The sequence below is a fragment of the Trachypithecus francoisi genome, unplaced genomic scaffold, assembly GCF_009764315.1.
Source record: "Trachypithecus francoisi isolate TF-2019V2 unplaced genomic scaffold, Tfra_2.0 Lachesis_group8, whole genome shotgun sequence".
Lineage (NCBI taxonomy): Eukaryota > Metazoa > Chordata > Mammalia > Primates > Cercopithecidae > Trachypithecus > Trachypithecus francoisi.
Genome location: NW_022681473.1, coordinates 1378636 through 1402512, shown reverse-complemented (window position 1 = coordinate 1402512; position 23877 = coordinate 1378636). Strand labels below are relative to the sequence as shown.

Genomic DNA, 23877 nt, shown 5'->3' with positions numbered 1-23877 from the left:
GTAGTGAGCCGAGATTGCACCACTGCACTCCAACCTGGGCAACAGAGTGAGACTCAGGAAAAAAAAAAAAAATTCACTGCATGTAAATTTTACCTCAATAAAAAATTAAAATTTGGCCGGCGTGGCCGGGCGCGCACTTTGGAAGACCGAGGCAGGTGGTTCACCTGAGGTCAGGAGTTCAAGACCAGCCTGCCCAACATGGTGAAACCCCATCTCCACTAAAAATATAAAACATTAGCTGGGCCTGGTGTGGGTGCCTATAATCCCAGCTACTGGGGAGGCTGAGGCAGGAAAATTGCTTGAACCCAGGAGGCAGAGGTTGCAGTGAGCCGAGATCGCATCACTGCACTTCAGCCTTGGTGACAAGAGAGATACTCCTTCTCAAAACAAAAAAATATTAAAATTAATCTTTTAGAAAATAAAGTGCATTAGAGAGGGTGCCTAATCAAAATTTTTGTAGGCTTCAAGAAGAATAAATTTGAAGAATATCCATTGATTTGTGGAATTTTTACAAAGACTTAATTGAGGACCACTTGAAAGCATTAGGAAGAGTCTTGTTCCTCTGTTCCCTCTGTGAGCCCAGCTCACCTGAAGGGAACGTGGGTCTAATCCGTGTCATTAGGAGTGAGCTGAATACAGGAGGAAGAGGCAAGAAAGGCAAAAGAGAACCAGGGCCACACTAAAATCCACGCTCTTCGGCCGGGCGCGGTGGCTCAAGCCTGTAATCCCAGCACTTTGGGAGGCCGAGACGGGCGGATCACGAGGTCAGGAGATCGAGACCATCCTGGCTAACACGGTGAAACCCCGTCTCTACTAAAAATACAAAAACTAGCCGGGTGAGGTGGCGGGCGCCTGTAGTCCCAGCTACTCGGGAGGCTGAGGCAAGAGAATGGCGTAAACCCGGGAGGCGGAGCTTGCAGTGAGCTGAGATCCGGCCACTGCAGTCCAGTCCGGGTGACAGAGCGAGACTCCGCCTCAAAAAAAAAATAAATAAATAAATAAATAAATAAATAAATAAATAAAATCCACGCTCTTCAAAACTCTGTTTTACAAATTTGACAAAATATTTATACTGGAAGTTTTTAAGCGGTGGAACCTATAGGCAGCCTTTTCTTTCAGCTTATTTTTTTAATTTTTGCTTTATTTATTTATTTTACAAAATGACCACCATTGACATAAACACCAATGCCAGAGGGTGGAGGGTCTGCATCAGTGAGGAGAGCACTGAACACCAAGGACAATGGTCCACCTGCCAGCCAAGCCACCACTGCCTCCCGGGCTCCTGGGACACCCGCCGGAGAGGGAGCCCAATGTCTTCTAACAAAGGGAAACGCCTATGAGGAAGAGGCCAAATTTAGAAACCAAGGAAAGTAGAGCTTGGCTTGAGCTGATGGCGGCTCATAGGACGGTGAAGAGATTATAAACAACACTTGTGCATGTGAAACAGCAGAAACAACAACAGAAGTATTCATGTGATCAGTACAAACACCTGGGCAGGAATATAAAGAGCCGGGGGGGGCTCAGGGAGCTCCACACCTGCACCTGCCACCTGCCTCTCACCTGCTCCTCTACCTGCTCCACCCTCAATCCACCAGAACCATGGGCTGCTGTGGCTGCTCTGGAGGCTGTGGCTCCAGCTGTGGGGGCTGTGGCTCCGGCTGTGGGGGCTGTGGCTCCGGCTGTGGAGGCTGTGGCTCCGGCTGTGGGGGCTGTGGCTCCGGCTGTGGAGGCTGTGGCTCTGGCTGTGGGGGCTGTGGCTCCGGCTGTGGGGGCTGTGGCTCCAGCTGCTGTGTGCCCGTCTGCTGCTGCAAGCCCGTGTGCTGCTGTGTGCCAGCCTGTTCCTGCTCCAGCTATGGCTCCTGCGGGGGCTCCAAGGGGGGCTGTGGCTCCTGTGGGGGCTCCAAGGGGGGCTGCGGCTCCTGTGGGGGCTCCAAGGGGGGCTGCGGCTCCTGTGGGGGCTCCAAGGGGGGCTGTGGCTCCTGTGGGGGCTCCAAGGGGGGCTGTGGCTCCTGTGGGGGCTCCAAGGGGGGCTGCGGCTCCTGTGGGGGCTCCAAGGGGGGCTGTGGCTCCTGTAGCTGCTCCCAGTCCAGCTGCTGCAAGCCCTGCTGTTCCCAGTCCAGCTGTTGTAAGCCCTGCTGTTCCCAGTCCAGCTGTTGTAAGCCCTGCTGTTCCCAGTGCAGTTGCTGTAAGCCCTGCTGCTGCTCCTCAGGCTGTGGGTCATCCTGCTGCCAGTCCAGCTGCTGCAAACCCTGCTGTTCCCAGTCCAGCTGCTGTGTCCCCGTGTGCTGCCAGTGCAAGATCTGAGGCTCTGCCCACAAACCTCAGCTGGTCCTACAGATCTGGGCTGAATTACTGCAGCTGTGGCCTGAATTTCTGAAGCATGTCTCCGAGTCTGTCCTCCTCTGGACTAAGGCAGCCTAGTGTTCAGGGCTCAGTACTCAGCTGCTCAGCCTCTGAGGTCATGAGGGCTTCTGGCGTACTGGGTCCTGCCCATTAATTCTCCCGTAATCCCCTTTTCCTTTCCCGATTTCACCACTTCAGCCTTCTGAGGGTTTCAAGATCCCACATCCCTGGGCCCCTCCTGTGAGCCTGCTGGAAACACACTGAAACTGGAATCCTCTGACCTGCTGCCGCCTCTCCCGGGTCCCTGCAACCTCCTGGCTCCTCCACCCTTCGTCTTCATCCTGCCTGAGCTGCCAGAGCTCTGATCGCTTTTGGAGTTGATCTAGAGGACTCAGAATTATTAGAGATCCCAGGATCCTCTCCTGAGGAGGAGGGGTGCCCAGTCTCCTCTTCTACCTCCGACCTGGCCTGGTCTCTTTGCCCCAGGGCTTCGCCTTGTAAGTACCCGGGCTGGATCTGCTAAATAAATACGATCCGTACCTCCCACGAGTTTGTGTTGTGATTCTTTCGTTTCAGCCTCTGTGTGATTAGAGAAATATACAATTTTCACTGAGTTGCACTCCCAGGCATTTGGGAACCCCCCCGTTCCCTGCTGTGTGAGTTTGCTAGGGCTGCCCCACAAACCATGTGGCTGAAGCAACAGGAGTGGATTGTCTCACCGTCTGGAGGCCAGAATCCACCATCGAGGTGCCGCAGGGCTGTGTCCTCCTGAGGCCTCTCTTCCTGGCTTACAGATGCTGCCATCCCTGTACCCTCATGTGCTCGTCCCTCTGTGAGTCTCTGCGTCCTCATCTCTTTGCATAAGGACACAGATTAGATTAGGGCCCACCCTACTCCATGAGGTCCACGTTTTAACTAATCACCCCTGTAAAGACCTATCTCCAAATAAGGTCCCATTCGGAGATACTGCGGTGAGGACTCCAACATATGAACCAGGGGGCATAACTCAGCCATGGCATCCACTTGGGTGGGGGCCTCACCATCTTTCCCATCTTCCGGGACACAGAATTGGGAGGCCCCTTGGGCTTCTCTCCCCGACAAGTCGCCAAATCCCACAGCATCTCCTGGAAGACATCCTACAGACGTCTCCTTCCTGCCTCCTTGTGACACCGCCCTATGCAGACCTCTGCTTCAGGCACCCACCTGTCCCCTCCCTGCTGCCTCTGTCAGCTCTGGCTGCCAGAAAAAAATCCCACAGAGGAAGCCTGGAGGACTGAACAACAGACACCATTTATCCCAGTTCCGGAGGCTGGAGGGCCCAGGCCAACGTCCAGCAGGTTTGACTCGTGGGGAGGGAAGGCAGGAGCCGGCGGAGGAGGAGGTGGGCTGCAAGACTGGAGTCCCCAGACCCAGGCGTGTAACAGCAGAGCACTGGAGGCTGCTTGGGAAGCCAGCGTCTCACGGGATGGCAAGCAGTGAGCACCTGACGAAACTGTGACAAGAAAGTGAAGACTCAACGACACAGAATTTGTAGAAATTGCTTCTGAGTTTCTGTTTTAGTAAGTAAGCTTCACTAAATACTATTCACAACCCTGGAAGTTCTAAAAGGACATGGTGAAACCCCATCTCCACTAAAAATACAAAATTGAGCTGGGCGTGATGGTGGGTGCCTGTATCCCAGCTACTCAGGAGGCAGGAGAATTGCTTGAACCCGGGAAGCAGAGGCTGCAGTGAGCCTAGATCACACCACTGCACTCCAGCCTGGGCAACAGAATGAGATTTTGTCTCTAAAGAAATAAATAAATGAAGCAGGCCGGGCACGGTGGCTCAAGCCTGTAATCCCAGCACTTTGGGAGGCCGAGACGGGCGGATCACGAGGTCAGGAGATCGAGACCATCCTGGCTAACACGGTGAAACCCCGTCTCTACTAAAAAAAAAAAATATACAAAAAACTAGCTGGGCGAGGTGGCGGCGCCTGTAGTCCCAGCTACTCGGGAGGCTGAGGCAGGAGAATGGCGTGAACCCGGGAGGCGGAGCTTGCAGTGAGCCGAGATCCGGCCACTGCACTCCAGCCCCAGTGACAGAGTGAGACTCCATCTCAAAAAAAAAAAAAAAGAAAAGAAATAAATAAATGAAGCTTAAAGTGCTGTATTTAAAACATATATGTTTTTTAAGTCACTGAGCTGTTGAAAAAATAAATAATCTTCAGAGCCAACAAACAAGGGAGAGATGAACCCACAGAAGGTGAAAGTCAAAAATGGCCTCCACCCCTTGCCTGGACCAGAAAGAGACACTCTCTGTTTACTTCCACCTGTGGTATCTCTTGTCAGTATGAATCTGAGAAAAACGTAGTTTCTCTACACTCTCACACAGACCACTCTCATTCCTGATGTGCTAGTTTTCCCTACACCACTCAATTTTCTGCCTCTTTCCACACTGACTGATTCTCTGACACCAGCTGAGTGTCCTGCAATTCACTCCCATCCTGAAGCAGAGTTCATTTCAGATCCCACAGGCGAAGGGCTGAGTCCCGCAAGACTGTCTCCATTTGAGATGTTGACATGGTTTGGCTGTGTCCCCACCCAAATCTCATCTTGAACTGTAGCTCCCACAATTTCCCCGTGTTGTGGGAGGGACCTGGTGGGAGGTAACTGAATCATGGGGGTGGGTGTTTCCTGTGCTGGTCTCATGATAGGGAATAAGTCTCATAAGATCTGATGGTTTTATGAAGAGGAGTTTCCCTGCACAGGTTCTCTTCTCTTGTCTGCCACCATGTGAGATGTGCCTTTCACCTTCCACCGTGATTGTGAGGCCTCCCCAGTAGAATTGTGAGTTCATTAAACCTCTTCATTTTGTAAATTGCCCAGTCTTGGGTATGTCTTTATTGGCAGCATGAAAATGGACTAATACAGATGCCAGTCATCATTACAGAGTCCAGGCCTCCCAAGCTTCTAACCAACAGGTTATAAATCAGGGTTCACACTGATACCTGAAATGAGTGGCTGAGGCAAAGCTCTCTATCCGTCAGGGTTTACTAAGCCTGCTTTAAGGCACATCTGGGAAAAATGCAAGATGCAGGCACATCTGTGGCTGTTTCCCAAAGAGGTTTTTGGGAAGTTTGGTATTTACACACTTCCTTAAAGGGGGGCAGGCAAGTAGGAAGAGGCAGGTAAGCATTAGGCCAATGGTTGCATTCCTGTGAGACTTTAGTTAGTGCCCAGTAAGTCTGCATTTTACATAAGGTAAGGTAGACGTTTGAGGAGAAAAGGGGACAAAAGGAAGAGTCAGTTGTGCAGGCCTCTCTGGGTAGGTGGAGGAGGGACTGGTGTCATCTTGTTTTTGTTCTGCTCCTGGGAAGATAAACTCATAATCTATATGATCGGTGTGGAATGGAAGACTTTGATTTTGGGAGATGGACTTGGATTGAGATCTGCTCAAGGGAAGGGTCCCTTCCTGACCTCTAGCACTTGAAGCCCATAGAACTGAATCTAACCAACACAGCCATGAGCCTGGAGCCGCCCAAGGGGTTCGCCTTGCCCACTGCCTAGACAGAGCTGATTCATCAAGACAGGGGAACTGCAACAGACAAAGAGTCATTCATGCAGAGCCGGCTGTGTGCGAAACCGGAGTTTTATTATTACTCAGATCTCCCTGAGCATTTGGGGAGCAGAGCTTTTTTGGGTTTTGGTGATTTTTTTTGTTTGTTTTATTCTTTAAGTTCTAGGGTACATGTGAGCAATGTGCAGGTTTGTTACATATGTACACATGTGCCATGTTGGTTTGCTGCACCCATCAACTCATCATTTACATTAGGTATTTCTCTAATGCTATCCCTCCCCCAGTCCCCCACTACCCCTCAGTTCCTGGAGTGTGATGTTCCCCACCCTGTGTCCAAGTGTTCTTATTATTCAACTCCCATCTATGAGTGAGAACATACGGTGTGCGGTTTTCTGTCCTTGTGGTAGTTTGCTGAGAATGATGGTTTCCAGCTTCATCCATGTCCCTGCAAAGGACATGAACTCATCCTTTTTTATGGCTGCGTAGTATTCCATGGTGTAGCTGTGCCAAGGGAACAGACTTTTTAAGAACAACTTGGTGGGTGGGGAGAAGTCAGGAGCCAGGAGTGCTGACTGGTCAGGGATGAAGTCACTGGGAGTCAAAGTCATCTTCTCGCGCTGAGTCAGTTCCTGGGTAGGGACCACAAGATCAGATGAACCAGTTTATTGATCTGGGTGGTGCCACCTGATCCATCAAGTGCAGGGAGGGTCAGAATCTTGTAAATGACCCCCGGCTACGTGACTCCTAAACCACAATTTCTAATCTCGTGACTAATGTTAGTCTAGTCCCCAGGCAAGAAGGAGGTCTGCTTTGGGAAAAGGTTGTTACTGTCTTTGTTTAAACTATAAACTACAAACTAAATCTCTCCCAAAGTTAGTTCAGCCAACGCCCAGGAATGAACAAGGACAGCGTGGAGGTTAGAAGCAAGATGGAGTCAGTTAAGTTAGATCTCTCACTGTCTCAGTCATAGCTTTGCAAAGGCGGTTTCAAGCCCAGCTGCCAACCGGAGGAACTCCTGCAGCACGCGATCAGCAGACAGAAGCAAGAGCCTTTCCCCGAGAAATCAGAAGGAAATCCTAACCACGCCCCCGCCAGCCACTGACGGAACGGACCCTTCTTGGCCAAGGGGGTGTCGACAAAAAGTGTCAACCTCTGTAAAATATTTGAAAAGATTCTGGGCCGGGTGCGGTGGCTCATGCCTGTAATCCCAGCACTTTGGGAGGCCGAGGCAGGCGGATCACGAGGTCAGGAGATCATGACCATCTTGGCGAACACGGTGAAACCCCGTCTCTACTAAAAATACAAAAAAATTAGCTGGGCGTGGTGGCGGGCGCCTGTAGTCCCAGCTTCTAGGGAGGCTGAGGCAGGAGAATGGCGTGAACCTGGGAGGTGGTGGAGCTTGCAGTGAGCAGAGATCGCGCTACTGCACTCCAGCCTGGGCGACAGAGCGAGACTCCATATCAAAAAAAAAAAAAAAAGAAAAGATTCTGAGCTGAACATGAGTGGCCAATGGCCCGTGACACAGCCCTCAGGAGGTCCTGAGAACAGGTGCCCAAGGTGGTCGGGTGCAGCTTGGTTTTATACATTTTATGGAGACATGAGACTTCAATCAAATACATTTAAGAAATACTAAGGACTAAACTCTGTTTTTTTTATCTTGCTCAAATTCCTATCTAAGGAGTCTGGTCATGCCCTACAAATCATAAACTCTCATCAGATGGGTTTTGTTTAGCCCTATATATAGTCACTTACTTTCCACCTGACTCTGGCATAACATGGCTAGGCAAGGAAGAAAATCAAAATATTTTCCCCCAAACACGTTTCTTTGCCATATCTTGAAACCGCCCTGCAAAGCTGTCCTTTGTGGGGGAAAATCTGCATCTGGAAAAGATCTCTATTAACACAGCTAGGTGTTTTTCTTCCAGGCCCTCCCAGTCCTAAAGAGATTACCTAAGGGTCTAGCACCCTTTAAACATAAACATCTGAATAGAAACTTTTGTCATCTGTTGTCTCTAAGGCCAGTCACTGTAAGACTTTTAAAGAACCTTCGTCTCCACAATCTTTATGTTCACCTGAACACTCCCTTTCTGTCTACCCCAGGTCTTTAGACAACCAACCAATTGTCAACCAGAAACTGTTTACATTTACCTGTAGCCTGGAACCCTCCCACCCCCCAGCCCCCACTCCCCTCCCACCTGCTTCAAGTAGTCCCGCAAATACGGATCAAACCACTGTATTTCTAAACGTATCTGATTGATGTCTCCTGCCTCCCTAAAATGTATAAAACCAAGCTGTACCCCAAACACCTTGGGCCCGTGTTCTCAGGACCTCCTGAGGGCTGTGTCATGGGCCCTGGTCACTCATATTTGGCCCAGAATAAATCTCTCCAAATATTTTACAGAGTTTGACTCTTTTCAGCGACAATACATTGGTTTGGCCCAGAAAGGAGGGACAACGTGAAGGGCGGGGATCTTCCAGGCTATAGGTAGATGTAAAAATTTTCCAGTTGACAACTGGTTGAGTTTGTCCAAAGACCTGGGATCCTCAGATAGGAATGTCTGGGTTAGGATAAAGGATCGTGGAGACCCAGGTTGTCATTTGCAGAGGAAGCCTTTAGGGAGCAGGCTTCAGAGAGAAGAGGTGGTGAAACGTTTCTTATCGGACTTAAAGTCAGTGAGGATGTTAATGCCGGAGAGGTAGAATGAGGCATGGCTGACCCCCACTGCCCATCATAATTTCTCGGGTTAAATTTTAAAACAATCCTGGCTGGCCGGGCGCAGTGGCTCAAGCCTGTAATCCCAGCACTTAGGGAGGCCGAGACGGGCGGATCACGAGGTCAGGAGATCGAGACCATCCTGGCTAACACGGTGAAACCCCGTCTCTACTAAAAATACAAAAAACTAGCCGGGCGTGGTGGCGGCGCCTGTAGTCCCAGCTACTCTGGAGGCTGAGGCAGGAGAATGGCGTAAACCCGGGAGGCGGAGCTTGCAGTGAGCTGAGATCCGGTCACTGCACTCCAGCCTGGGTGACAGAGCGAGACTCCGTCTCAAAAAAAAAACAAACAAACAAAAAAAACAACCCTGGCTGAGGAGGAAGTCCATTCAGATGGTGGGGGAGGGGCCTTAGCATTTTATGTTTGGTTTACAGGGAAACCTTGCAAGCTGAGGTCCTGGCTATGAGGGGAGGCTGGACTTGCCTCCTTCTCCTGCTTCCTGGCAAGCCATGACCCAGGTCCTTCACTGTCATGCACATCCGTGTCGGTGTGAAGAGACCACCAAACAGGCTTTGTGTGAGCAATAATGCTTTTTAATCACCTGGGTGCAGGCGGGTGGAGTCCGGAAAGAGAGCCAGCGAAGGGAGATGGGGTGGGGCCGTTTTAGAGGATTTGGGTGGGTCGTGGAATATTACAATGGAATATTACAATCAAAGGGGGTTTTTCTCTTGTGGGCAGGGGTGGGGGTCACAAGGTGCTCAGTCGGGGAGCTTCTGAGCCAGGAGAAGGAATTTCACAAGGTTAATCTCCCAATTAAGGTGGGGCAGGAACAAATCACAATGGTGGAACGTCACCAGTTAAGGCAGAAACTGGCCATTTTCACTTCTTTTGTGATTCTTCACTTGCTTCAGGCCATCTGGATATGTATGTGCAGGTCACAGGGGATACGATGGCTTACCTTGCGCTCAGGGGCTTGACACTCACCTCAGGGAAAGCAGGAGTCTAACCTGTGGAGACTGCGCCGCTGAGATCAGTGAACCCCAGACATTGCCCCTCTCTTCTTCCTGATAGGAGACCCCCATGGAGAGGCCCTGGCCATTCCAGGGAAGAGGCGCAGGGAGGCCTTCCGAGTCCGCTGCTTCACCTTTTGACATCAGAGGGCCCAAAACTCCACCCTCAGATCAGGTTAACTCCTCTGGTTTTTGCACATGGAGAGATGTGAAACTCAATTGTGCATATGCCTGGTTTCTCCTCTCATCAATATTCATGCCCCTCCCACAGCTTATTGAATATGCATATTCAGCCACCCCCGCTCAGTGTAGATCTCTGCCTTAGTCTTCCCTCCCTGGAAGTGTCTGTTTCCAGCTTCCTACCAGAGGCTGTGCCTCCCAGCCGGTCAGAACAGCCACACTCAGCCCGCAGCGCTGTGAGAAGCAAAGTGCTCCTTTCCAAATTGATGACCTCGTCCTCCTTCAGTTGACAACTCCCTCTCTCAATGACGATTATGGAGTGTGTCCAGGTGTTGGTGACAGAGCTGCATGGCTGCATGCGGGATAAAGCCGCTGCCCCTGCAGAGCTCACACTCCCCTGAGGTGGGACACACACCTCCAAGAACAAACAAGGGGGAGAGCAGATCCAGTTTGGCATCGTGGGAATCAATAATGAAGCAGAGAATGCGAGGTGGCGGGGGTGGCTATCTCGGGATGGGGTGTCAGAGGTGGATCTGAGCTGGACAGACAGGAGGGACGCAGTCCAGGGTGGTCCTGGGCGAGTCTGTTCCGTGTAGGAACCGCCAGCACACAGGACGTGAGTAAGGAGGAGCGCGGTGTGTCCCAGGCACCAATCCAGGGCTGGATGAAGAATGATTGAGGCAGTTTGAAGATGATGCCAAGTCATTCTCCTCCCGTGGAGAGGTGGATTTTCTCTTCTCTCCACAATCTGGGCTGGCCTTAGTGACTTGAGGAGAGATAAATACTCTACGATTCCTAGGCTGGGTCATAAGGTACCTTCCGGCCTCTGCTCCAGTGACCTCATAGGAAGTACAGCTGCCCTGAGCCCACCGTGCTGTGAGGAAGCCCCAGCCAGCCATGGGAAGAGGCCGTGAGGTGGGGAGGGAGGGAGATCTGTCCAGCCTCACCTGTTGTAGCGATCCCACAGGCGTGTGAACACAGCGTCTTCGACAAGCCAGCCCCTGCTGACACAACTGAGAGAAAAACCAAGGAACCCTGCAGACAGCCAGAACTGAGGTCCCAAAATACAGCCCAGCCAAGCCATGTTGCCATCATTAGCCATTGGTACCTTCCCAGCTGAGACCCCACGCATCGTGCAGCCTGTTCCACCATCCAGGGCCAGACCTGAACTCCTGATCCACTGAGCTTTGGGTTGATTGGTTCTGGAACAATGGGTGGCCAAGGCCATGGTCAAATCCAGCTGGAGAGGTGGATGGGCCAGTGTCAGGGGTTTGGGTTTCACCCCATGTCAGCTGAGGCACACTGGAAGGTTGTAAGCCTGCACATCCACTCTTCACACATTTGAGCCACATCTGAGTGTGGACCATACTGACGGGTTCCTACACCTGCAGCCTCCTCACCATCGCTAGTGCCCTGCCTCCTGGCTGGAGTATCCTTCCTGTCCCTTGGTTGCTGTTTGTACCCATCATGGTCCCTCCCCCACTCCTCAGGTTCTGCTCCAAGCTTTGTTTTCCTCCAAGAGAAGAACCTGTCCACACAATAGTTCCAAAGCAGCGGGAAGCTCTTCTCACATGTCCCCAAGGACCGTGCTGTGTGAACTTCCCTTCTGTAATCACAGAGCCCATTGCCCTGCCCACAGAGACTGGTCCAGAAACAGGGAGGAGGTAAACAGAGGATGTATTCCTTCCCCAATGCTGAGAACCCTGCCATCCTCAGCCACAGTTGTCACAAAGAAGATACCACAGCCCTGGGGGCACCAGCAGGAATCAGGTAGACAGCGGCACTGCTCTGGGGGCTGGGAGGGTGTCTCACAGCGTCGAACATCAGAAATCTGCAACATTGATCCAGTCCTGCCAAGATGGAACCCTGCCTGAGGGTGAGGGATGGGGAGTTGGGGCATTGCAAAAGACGCAATACATGAATAATCTCAGGTAATTCTCATGCAACCCCCAGAGGCTGGTGCTGCTAGCTCCCCTCTGCAGGAGAGAAAGTTGGGGCTCCGAGGTTGATTGGATCTGCTCAAAGGCCCAGGGAGAGTCAGAGTCAGGACCTGGGACAGAGCCTAAGACCTTGAGGAGGCTGCACTTCCTCCTGAGGTGAGCCAGCGTTGGAGCTGTTTTTCCTTCCAGTATGAATTCCACAAGGAAATAATCTCAGGAGGAAGAGCTCATACTTGGATCCAGAAAATGTCAACATAGCCAAAGTAAAACAATCAAGACATACCTCCAGGAGCTGTGTAAACAGCAACCGGAAAGAGACAGAGACGATGGTGTGCTCCTATGTGGGGTATAAAGGGCCCAGGCTCAGGGGGCTCCACACCTGCACCTCTTTCTCACCTGCTCCTCCACCCACTCCAGCCTCAACCCACCTGAACCATGGGCTGCTGTGGCTGCTCTGGAGGCTGTGGCTCCAGCTGTGGGGGCTCTGGCTCTGGCTGCTGTGTGCCCGTCTGCTGCTGCAAGCCCATGTGCTGCTGTGTGCCAGCCTGTTCCTGCCCCAGCTGTGGCTCCTGTGGGGGCTCCAAGGGGGGCTGTGGCTCTTGTGGTTGCTCCGAGTGCAGTTGCTGTAAGCCCTGCTGCTGCTCCTCAGGCTGTGGGTCATCCTGCTGCCAGTCCAGTTGCTGCAAACCCTGCTGCTGCCAGTCCACCTGCTGTGTCCCCATGTGCTGCCAGCGCAAGATCTGAGGCTCTGGACCCAGACCTTCAGGTTTCTTCTGTTCGGTGAAAGCATTTGTTATGGTTTCCCTGAATCAGCTCATCCCACTCATCCTCCCTGAGGCACCTGCACCTTCTCCATGCTCACCATACATGCACACACCTCCTTCCATGGCTCGGCTCTCCTCTGGGCCCCGCCTTCAGCCTCCTCACTCCGAAAACACACGTTTCCTTGATGCAGGAGGTGTCCTTGCCTGGAAGCGGGTGCCCAACCGACTGCCACGGTGTTCCCTGCACTTGGGTGTGGACCATCTTCTTCTTCTCCCTGGGATGACTGAGATGCAAAGTCTGACCCCACAAGGCCAGGTCAACATTCCTGAGTGATCACTAAAAACCAGCTTCTCAACCACCATTGGGACCCTGGATCCTCCTGGGCTGCTGCCTATTCTCCTGTGGCCACCTGTAACCAGGAAGACCTCCTTCCTTCCTGTTGTCTCCATCTGTTTAAAAAAATAATAATAATAACAAAATAATGAATGAATTTCCTTGCAATAAAGCCTCTCATGTCTGTCAATCAACTGCATGCTTGGTACAATTCCGTCCAACCCCTTTCCTGTGCGGTGACTGATTCTGTGTTCTGATGTGTCAGCTAAGCTGGGAAACGCCTGGTGCATTCACAAAAAAACCTGCCATTCCCTTCTGCCCTCCTCTCAGCCTCAAATATCTTCACACTCTCTGCTTACAGGAGAAGGCTCAACCCGGTGCCTGCCCTAGAGGCGCAGAGGAGCAGGCAGACCCTGAGTACTGATGACCAGCCAAGCAGGGCTTTGCACACGCCCCGTGGCTTCCAGCTTCCCACTCTCCTCTGGGGCCTCGGAAGGACCCCAGGCAGGGCGAGGTCAGGGGAGGGAGGAGTGAAGCACCCCTGAGCTACAGGGCACCTCTGATTCAAACACAAAATTAGCCTTTTAGAATGATGAAGTCAACAGGCTTTCCGTAACTAAAAGTAACCAGGAAGTTATAGAATGGCCCAAAGTATCCTTGGAGCTCAGTCTCCCGGCAGGAAAGGGGAGTTCTGGGAAGTGATACATTTGGGGAACCTGAGCCAAGTCCATCTGTTTCACGGTGACGCGCCACCACGCTGAGCCTGCTCTCTGATCGGTGACACAGGCAAGGCTTTAGAAATCACGCACTGGGGAGGAGGGGACAAGAGTGATCTGAGGACGATCTCCAGGCGAGCGAACCCGGGGGGAAAAGGTGGAGGGAAGACAGCACACAGGGAGCGCTGGTGAGAAATGAGCGCCCACGGAACGCCCGCAGATCTAAGCCACTGCTGATAATGCCAGGGAAGAACAGAGTGGGAATTCCAAAACAAATTTCTGAGATAAAAGAGATGCAATGTAAGGAGAAACGAAATAATCTAGAAATAAAGGTTTAGATTATTTCAACCACGTTTAGGAGAGGGAATAAAAGTGTGTCAAAGGTGCGTCTTGCTAGGGACGTGACTATTGATAGTTTCACGACGCTGCAAGGAAATGCTGCTTAAGACAGTTTACTCAAAAATCCAAACTGGGAAACTCCAGAAGGTGGCAGCAGACATGAACACAGCGTTCATTGCATTTGAGCCCTGTACATTCCCACAGCCCACAGGACACCGAGCAACTTGGTAACAAAACTGAAAATGCACGCTGGAGACTCATACAAACCCCGGTAAGCTGGTCATGGTGGCTCACACATGTAGCCTCAGCTACTCAGGAGGCTGAGGCAGGAGGATGGCTTAAGCCTGGGAGTCTGAGGCTGCAGTGAGCTGTGATTGCACCACTGAACTCCAGCCTGGGCAATATAAAGTGAGATGGTGTCTTAAGAAAAAAAAAGGTGAACCTCAAAGTACAAGAAGGTGGGGATAAATTTCCCAGAGTCACAGTCCCCCAGGGTTTCAGTGTCTGTGTAGCAGAAAGCAAAGAAATATCTAACAGAGCCGAACACAGGGGAACCTCAAAAGAGCCAACAGGTGCGTGCTGGATGAAACACAGCTTGAATTTTGAATCCGGCTCCTGAAATGGGGAAGCTTTTCCTCTCTCTAGTGGAGAGTGGGTGCGAGGCCCTCAGTAAGTCCCCACAGGCAATGGAAGAAAGTAGGAAGCCTGCCGTGAAACAGATCACAGTGGTAGCCTACGGTTTCCAAAGGAGCTAATGAACAATGAAAGGAAATGATACCAGACATAAATGAGGCTGGGCGCGGTGGCTCACACCTGTAATCCCAGCACTTTGGGAGGCCGAGGCAGGAAGATCACTTGAGGCCAGGAGTTCAAAACCAGCCTGGGCAACAGAGTGAGACCCCCATCTCTACCAAACATTTTAAAAATTAAGTGGGCATGGTGGTGTGTGCCTTTAATCCCAGCTACTAGGGAAGTTGAGGTGGCAGGATCGCTTGAGCCTGGGAGGTTGAGGCTGCAGTGAGCTGTGATCCTGCCACTGCACTCTAGCCTGGACAACAGAGTGAAACCCCATCTCAAAAAAAGAGACATAAATGAACAACAAAAGCCATAAATAGAAGAATTACTAAATGAGGTGACATTACTCAAGAGAAAATTCGAGTTGAAAGAAATCACTCTAGAAATAAAGTCTAAAATGGGACAAACATATGAGTAAAAAAGTAGAATAAATTTTAAAAACCAAAAAGAAATGAAGAGCTAAAAGGGATTCGAGAGAGAAGGACAAAAATGGAAAAGAAGCAAAGAAGATCCAAGACTCCTAACCAAAGTTGTGTATGATAGTCAAACAATTACATAAAAAACTAGAATCAAAAAGCACTAATCGAAAAGAATAGAAGAGAAAAAGAAATACAGATCAGGTGATGCAATAGAAAATTCAGACTAAGAACACAGACTTTAAATCCAAATATTTCAGTAATTATATTACAAGTAAACGGATAAAATGCTCTAGTTTACATATAGAGATTGCTAGACTAGTTTTCTTAAGAAATGTGTAACTGGCCAGGCGTAGTGGCTCACACCTGTAATCCCAGCACTTTGGGAGGCCAAGGCGGGCAGATCACGAGGTCAGGAGATTGATACAATCCTGGCCAACATGGTGAAACCCATCTCTACTAAAATACAAAAAATTAGCCGGGCGTAGTGGCAGCACCTATAGTCCCAGCTACTCGGGAGGCTGCGCCAGGAGAATGGTGTGAACCCGGGAGGCAGAGCTTGCAGTGAGCTGAGATAGCACCACTGCACTCCAGCCTGGGTGACAGAACAAGACTCCATCTCAATAAAAAAAAAAAAAAAAAAAAAAAAAGTATAACTATATGTAAAGTCAAACATTGCATCTAAAACATAAGGATTCAAAAACGTAAAAAAAAGGGGGGGTTAGAAAAAGACGTAACATGCACTTTGGGAGGCCGAGACGGGCGGATCACGAGGTCAGGAGATCGAGACCATCCTGGCGAACACGGTGAAACCCCGTCTCTACTAAAAAATACAAAAAAACTAGCCGGGCGAGGTGGCGGGCGCCTGTAATCCCAGCCACTTGGGAGGCTGAGGCAGGAGAATGGCGTGAACTCGGGAGGCGGAGCTTGCAGTGAGCTGAGATCCGGCCACTGCACTCCAGCCTGGGCCACAGAGCGAGACTCCGTCTCAAAAAAAAAAAAAAAAGAAAAGAAAAAGACGTAACATGCAAATAAAGCTATACTAATAGTAGGCAAAATAAAAACAAAGACTTGGCTGGGTGTGGTGGCTCATGCCTGTAATCCCAGCACTTTGGGAGGCCAAGGCGGGCAAATCACCTGAGGTCAGGAGTTCGAGACCAGCCTGACCAACATGGTGAACTCCTGTCTCTACTAAAAATAACAAAAGATATAGCTGGGCGTGGTGAGGTGTGCCTGTAATCCCAGCTACTCAGGAGGCTGAGGCAGAAGAATCGCTTGAACCCAGAAGGCAGAGGTTGTAGTGAACCAAGATTGCGCCACTGCACTCCAGCCTGAGCAACAAGAGCGAGACTCCATCTGAAAAAAAAATATATATATATATACACATATTTATGCATCATATATGTGCTGAGAATTTTCTAGATCACAATCCTGAGCTAATGAATCCTATATAGATGTTGTTTTAACTTTTTTCTCCATCATTATCCCATCATCACCCTCTCCACCCGTAGGCATCTGTCCTTGCAGGTAACTCTCCAATTCATCTTCCATATGTTATTTACATACATTTGCATATAGTCACGACAAATATGTAACTTTTTTAATGTGTATGTTTTTGGTTTTTGGTTTTGGTTTTGGTTTTGAGACAGGTCTCACTCTGTCGCTCAAGCTGGAGCTAGAGTGCAATGGTGCGATCTCAGCTCACTGCAACCTCCACATCCCGGGCTCAAACGATCCTCCTGCCTCAGCCTCCCAGGTAGCTGGGACTAGAGTCGCACACTCCACACCCGGCTAATTTTTGTATTTTTTGTAGAGATAGAGTTTCACCATGTTGCCCAGGCTGGTCTTGAACTCCTGGACTCAAGTAATCCACCTGCCTGGCCCTCCCAAAGTGCTGGGATTACAGACGTGAGCCACTGCGTCCAGCCTTGTGTATGTTATCTACACTCACGATGGTTATAAATTCTGTTCCGTTTCTCGCCCTTTAAGCAAATCTGGTGCTTTTGGCATGTATTGCCACATGAAAACACAATACATTATTTCTGGCCACTGAAGTGTGTTCCACTAGATTCCTGCCCCGCCTTTCCCACATCCATCACCCTTTTCTGAGCTCTTTGCTGCCATAGAATCCCCCGTGATGAATATCCTTGTTCCTCAGCATAACACCCAGGAGTGGTGAACCTAGTGAACGAGTTTTCGATGATTAATGAGTGGGATGCTGAAACAGGGAGTCTGGGAGAACAGATTTTTTTTTTTTTTTCTTTTTTGAGACAGAGTCTCACTCTGTCGCCCAGGCTGGAGTGCAGTGGTGCGATCTCAGCTCACTGCAAGCTCTGCCTCCCGGGTTCACGCCATTCTTCTGCCTCAGCCTCCTGAGAAGCTGGGACTACCGGCGCCCGCCACCACTCCCGGCTAATTTTTTGTATTTTTAGTAGAGATGGGTTTTCACTGTGTTAGCCAGGATGGTCTCCATGTCCTGACCTCGTGATCCACCTGCCTAGGCCTCCCAAAGTGCTGGGATTACAGGCGTGAGCCACCGCACCCAGCCCCAGATTTCTTGAGAAGCATCTGCTTTGGAAGGAAGGCGACTGAAGCATTGAGCCAGTGCCATATCTACATCTTCTTCTTCAGTAAGCAATGATGCTTTCATGATCCAAAAACTCAACAGCCATAGAATGAATGTGCTTCCCAGAATCAAAAGGCCATACCAAAAAAAAAAAAAAAAATGCAATTACAACAACCAAAAAGATTGCTCCTCCCCAAGGCTGTGTACAGAGCTAGTATAGTTGTGTGATGGATGGACCCCATTACACTGTATGTACTTGAAAAGCAGAAATCACATAATGACTCCTGCTGTAAGCCATTGCTGCTCACTTCTCTCACTACATACCACGCACCATTCTTCAGTAAGACTGCAGGGGTTTTCATTCTCTTCAAAAATGAGTGGCGTCTTGTTTTCATTGCTTAACTCTGATTAAAAATAAGGTCGAAGGTCTTTTCGCGTCCTCACTAGCCATCTGTGGGTGGTCCATTCCTATGCTTTGCCTACTTCTCCACTGGGCCTCCTGTCCTCTTCTGTTGATGTTCAGGGTTCGTGTCTAGACATTAGCCTCTAGTGGTTATAAATATGGCAAATGGCAAATATCTTCTCCCAGTCGATCAATCATCTTTTTTTTTTTTTTTTGAGACGGAGTTTCAATCTTGTTGCCCAGGCTGGAGTGCAATGGTGTGATCTCAGCTCACTGCAAACCTCCACTTCCCGGGTTCAAGCAATTCTCCTGCCTCAGCCTCCCGAGTAACTGGGATTACAGGCATACGCCACCACACCTGGCTAATATTAAGACTTTCCATCCATGAACATGATATGTTTCTCCACTTATCCAGGTCTTCTTTTATTTATTTATTTTTTTGAGATGGAGTCTCACTCTGTTGCGCAGGTTGGAGTGCAGTGGCGAGATCTTAGCTCACTGCAACCTCCACCTCCCAAGTTCAAGCCATTCTCCTGCCTCAGCCTCCCAAGTAGCTGGGATTACAGGCACACGCCACCACACCCGGCTAATTTTTGTATTTTTAGTAGAGACAGGGTTTCACCATATTGGCCAGGCTGGTCTCGAACTCCTGGCCTCAGGTGATCCGCCCACCTCAGCCTCCCAAAGTGCTGGGATTACAGGTGTGAGCCACTGTGCCCGGCCAGATTGTGGACTTTTAAATGGACAAACTGTATGATATGTGCATTTTATCTCAATAAAACTGTTTTTAAAAAAAGATACGTGGGGGCTGGGAGAGGAGGCTCACGCCTGTAATCCCAGCACTTTGGGCAGCCGAGGTGGGCAGATCAGGAGATCAGGAGTTTGAAACCACCCTCCGGCCGGGCGCGGTGGCTCAAGCCTGTAATCCCAGCACTTTGGGAGGCCGAGACGGGCGGATCACGAGGTCAGGAGATCGAGACCATCCTGGCTAGCATGGTGAAACCCCGTCTCTACTAAAAATACAAAAAACTAGCCGGGCGAGGTGGCGGGCGCCTGTAGTCCCAGCTACTCGGGAGGCTGAGGCAGGAGAATGGCGTGAACCCGGGAGGCGGAGCTTGCAGTGAGCCGAGATTGCGCCACTGCACTCCAGTCTGGGCGACAGAGCGAGACTCCGCCTCAAAAAAAAAAAAAAAAAAAGAAACCACCCTCCAGCATAGTGAAACCCTTTCTCTACTAAAAATGCAAAAAACTTAGCCAGGCATGGTGGTAGGCGCCTGTAATCCCAGCTACTTGAGAGGCTGAGGTAGAAGAATCGCTTGACCCTGGGAGGCGGAGGTTGCAGTGAGCCGAGGTCTCACCACTGCACTCCAGCCTGAGCAACAGAACAAGGCTCCATCTCAAAAAATAAAAACTAAATAAATAAAAGGCACATGGGGACATGTAGTAGATTTGACATTTGTCCAACTAGAGCTGAGAGAGACTCAGGAGAGGTGAGACTGGGAGAGTCTCCCAAGGTAGAAACTTGGAACCCTTGGTCCAGGAAGGACGTGGCGCGAAGCAGGTGGGAGAATCAAATGTGCAAGCCAGTTTCCACAGTAGACACGGAAGGTCAGGGACTCCAGCTTCCACAGTAGACATGGAAGGTCAGGGACTCCAGCTTCCACAACAGGCACGGAAGACCAGGGACTCCAGCTTCCACAACAGGCATGGAAGACCAGGGACTACAGCTTCCACAGCAGACACGGAAGGTCAGGGACTCCAGCTTCCACAGTGAACACGGAAGGCCAGGGACTCCAGCTTCCACAGCGAACACGGAAGGCCAGGGACTCCAGCTTCCACAGCAAACACGGAAGACCAGGGACTCCAGCTTCCACAGCAGACACGGAAGACCAGGGACTCCAGCTTCCACAGCAGACACGGAAGACCAGGGACTCCAGCTTCCACAACAGGCATGGAAGACCAGGGACTACAGCTTCCACAGCAGACACGGAAGGTCAGGGACTCCAGCTTCCACAGTGAACACGGAAGGCCAGGGACTCCAGCTTCCACAGCAAACACGGAAGGCCAGGGACTCCAGCTTCCACAGCAAACACGGAAGACCAGGGACTCCAGCTTCCACAGCAGACACGGAAGACCAGGGACTCCAGCTTCCACAGCAGACACGGAAGGTCAGGGACTCCAGCTTCCACAGTGAACACGGAAGGCCAGGGACTCCAGCTTCCACAGCAAACACGGAAGGTCAGGGACTCCAGCTTCCACAACAGGCACGGAAGACCAGGGACTTCGGAGATGGAAGACCAGGGACTCCAGCTTCCACAGCGGACACGGAAGGCCAGGGACTCCAGCTTCCACAACGGGCACGGAAGGTCAGGGACTCCAGCTTCCACAACAGGCATGGAAGACCAGGGACTCCAGCTTCCACAGCGGACACAGAAGGTCGGGGACTCCAGCTTCCACAGCGGACATGGAAGGCCAGGCAGCTCTAGCTTCCACAGCGGACTCAGAAGGTTGGGGACTCCAGAGGAGGGGCAGAGAAACTAATGGCAGCAACAGACGAAACAGTTACCGGTGACGTCTTTCAAGCACTGAGGAATTTTGTGCCCAACCAAAGCATTATTCGAAAGTGAGGGCATGCCAGGAGCAGTGGCTCACGCCTGTAATCCCAGCACTTTGGGAGGCCAAGGTGGGAGGGTTGCTTGAGCCCAGGAACTCAAGACTAGCCTGGGCAACTTAGAGAGACCCCATCTCTACACAGAAATTAAAATTAGCTGGCCGGGCGCGGCGGCTCAAGCCTGTAATCCCAGCACTTTGGGAGGCCGAGACGGGCGGATCACGAGGTCAGGAGATGGAGACAATCCTGGCTAACACGGTGAAACCCCGTCTCTACTAAAAAATACAAAAAAACTAGCCAGGCGAGGTGGCGGGCGCCTGTAGTCCCAGCTACTCGGGAGGCTGAGGCAGGAGAATGGCGTGAACCCGGGAGGCAGAGCTTGCAGTGAGCTGAGATCCGGCCACTGCACTCCAGCCTGGGCGACAGAGAGAGACTCTGTCTCCAAAAAAAAAGAAAAGAAAAGAAAAAGAAATTAAAATTAGCTGAGCGTGGTGCTTTTGTGGTCCCAGCTACTGGGGAGGCTGAGGACAGAGGACAGCTCGAGCCCAGCAGCAGGGAACAGGCCACCTCCATATCAAACTGCAGGCTGTCCACTCAGAGGACAGCTCGAGCCCAGCAGCAGGGAACAGGCCACCTCCGTGTGAAACTGCAGGCTGTCCACTGATGAATGCTTGAGAGGGAACTTCCAGAGGATGTTTTCCGGAGGAAGGAAGCTGAGCCCGGAAGGAAGAAGAATGGTGTAAGCAAGAACCATGCCTAGAGTTGATGGTGGCTGCCTGGCGAGTTTACGCAAACACTGACTGTAAATAAACAATGATGAGCAATGTGGGAGGAGCTAAGAAGCTGGAGAAATGCCCACAGCTGTCGGAGGAGCTGGGCAGGGGAACAAGCTGTCCCCAGCTCCCTGCACCACTCTCAGCAGAGGAGGAAGAGAGGGCCATCGTGTGTGGACAATGTTTGGTTTAAAAAGACACATGAAATGTATAAGGTTGTCGCTTAAAATGGGAATAGAGTATATCACTTCTAAGTCAGTCAAAGCACAACAAAACAAAAACAAAAACAGAAGCTTAATAACCCCATCTAAGAGGGGAAGGAATCTCTACCATAAGACGGTGAAATGCAAAGGGTGGCGGGGAGCAGCCCACACATGTCAGAAATCACAGCAAACCCCAGGGGCTTAGCACATTAGGAAAAGGACAGAGACTCCAAAATACGGGAGCTTTGAAAGCAGCCCCACAGTAGTCACAAGACACAGCCCTCACCTGAAAGTGTGAAGAAAGACTGAAAGAAGCTGGACGAAAGTGACTGCAGAAAAGGGAGGGGGGAAGGAAGGAGGGAGAGACAGAAAGCCCGGATGGCAGCGACCCCCTGTCCCACGCCTCCTGGCCTGACCCCACGTCCAGCAGACAGTCCCACACCCCAACACCCACAGTGTTGAGAAAGTACAAAAAGAACAATGGAGAAAATAAAGATATGAGCAAAACTAAATAAAAATGTTTAACACATACAACAAAGAGAATCAACATTACCAAAAGCTGGTCTTTTAAAAGACAAAAAAATCAACAATATTTAGCAAAACTAATGAGAAAAAAAAAGGGTTGGGCAGGAGAACGCGCATGTATAACATGAAGCAGGGATGGAAAATGGCAAATAGTCTGGGCACAGTGGCTCACGCCTGTCATCCCAGCACTTTGGGAAGCCGAGGTAGGTAGATCACCTGAGGTCAGGAGTTCGAGACGAGCCTGACCAACATGGCAAAACTCTGTCTCTACTAAAAATACAAAAATTAGCCAGGCAAGGTATCAGGTGCCTATAATCCCAGCTACTTGGGAGGCTGAGGCAGGAGAATCGCTTGAACCCGGGAGGCAGAGGTTGCAGTGAGCCGAGATCACATCACTATACTCCAGCCTGGGTGACAGAGCGAGACTCTGTCAAAAAAAAAGAAAGAAAGAAAATAATGACAAATTTAGCAGCTATTAAAAATAACAAACAGGCCGGGCGCGGTGGCTCAAGCCTGTAATCCCAGCACTTTGGGAGGCCGAGACGGGCGGATCATGAGGTCAGGAGATCGAGACCATCCTGGCTAACACGGTGAAACCCCGTCTCTACTAAAAAAATACAAAAAACTAGCCGGACGAGGTGGCGGGCACCTGTAGTCCCAGCTACTCGGGAGGCTGAGGCAGAAGAATGGCGTAAACCCGGGAGGCGGAGCTTGCAGTGAGCCGAGATCCGGCCACTACACTCCAGCCTGGGCGAAAGAGCGAGACTCCGCCAAAAAAAAAAAAAAATAACAAACAGGCTACTAAGCCGGGCGTGGTGGCACACGGTAGGGATTTGTAGTAGTCAAATGTGTTAATTTGTAGTAGTCCCAGCTACTTCAGAGGCTGAGGACCGCTTGAGGCTAGAAGTGAGTTCAAGACTGCAGTGACCTACGATGCTGCCTATGAATGGCCACTGCACCCCAGCCTGGACAACATAACAAAGATCCCATCTCCAAAAACAAAGGCGACTATGAAAAGCACATCCCAATACATTTGAAAAACTTAGAATAAATGACATCTATGTTAAGAAGAAACAGAAGGCCAGGCGCGGTGGCTCTCACCTGTAATCCCAGCACTTTGGGAGGCCAAGGTGGGCAGATCACCTGAGGTCAGGAGTTCGAGACCAGCCTGGCCAACATGGTGAAACCCCGTCTCTACTAAAAATACAAAAATTAGCTGGGTGTGGTGGCAGGTGCCTGTAATCCCAGTTACTTGGGAGACTGAAGCAGGAGAATCACTCAAACCAGGGAGTTGGAGGCTGCAGTGAGCTGAGATCACACCACTGCACTCCAGCCTGGCAACAGAGCAAGACTCCATCCAAAAAAAAATCCAGAAAATTCAAAGAACTTCACACACCAATAAAAATAATAATGATCTCAGCCAGGCGCGGTGGCTCTCGCCTGTAATCCCAGCAGTTTGGGAGGCCGAGCCAGGTGGATCACCTGAGGTCAGGAGTTTGAGACCAGCCTGGCCAACATAGTGAAACCTCGTCTCTACTAAAAATACAAAAATTAGCTGGGCGTGGTAGCACATGCCCATAATACCAGCTACTTGGGAGGTTGAGGCAGAAGAATTGCTTAAGCCTGAAAGGTGGAGGTTGCAGTGAGCCAAAATCACACCACAGCACTACAGCCTGGGAGACAGAGCA

At 50.7% G+C, this 23877-nt stretch overlaps 2 protein-coding genes across 2 annotated transcripts in view; both read right to left on the bottom strand.

Annotated features, from left to right (window-relative positions):
• Positions 1 to 1123: 1123 nt before the first annotated feature.
• LOC117080713 (foot protein 1 variant 2-like) lies at positions 1124 to 2922 on the bottom strand. The gene has a single exon (XM_033205947.1). It carries the CDS (start codon positions 2219 to 2221, stop codon positions 1469 to 1471), a length of 753 nt encoding a protein of 250 aa, XP_033061838.1. The 5' UTR covers positions 2222 to 2922; the 3' UTR covers positions 1124 to 1468.
• A 7583-nt stretch (positions 2923 to 10505) lies between these two features.
• The window catches only part of LOC117080967, a 27438-nt gene continuing 14066 nt past the window's right edge, over positions 10506 to 23877 (bottom strand). The window contains exons 2-4 of the mRNA XM_033206470.1: positions 12622 to 12792; positions 12173 to 12517; positions 10506 to 11654 (exon numbers count right to left, since the gene is read on the bottom strand). Of these exons, the coding sequence (XP_033062361.1) occupies positions 11417 to 11654; positions 12173 to 12517; positions 12622 to 12770 (732 nt within the window). The 5' untranslated portion in view covers positions 12771 to 12792 and the 3' untranslated portion in view covers positions 10506 to 11416. The remainder of the gene's footprint in view (positions 11655 to 12172; positions 12518 to 12621; positions 12793 to 23877) is intronic.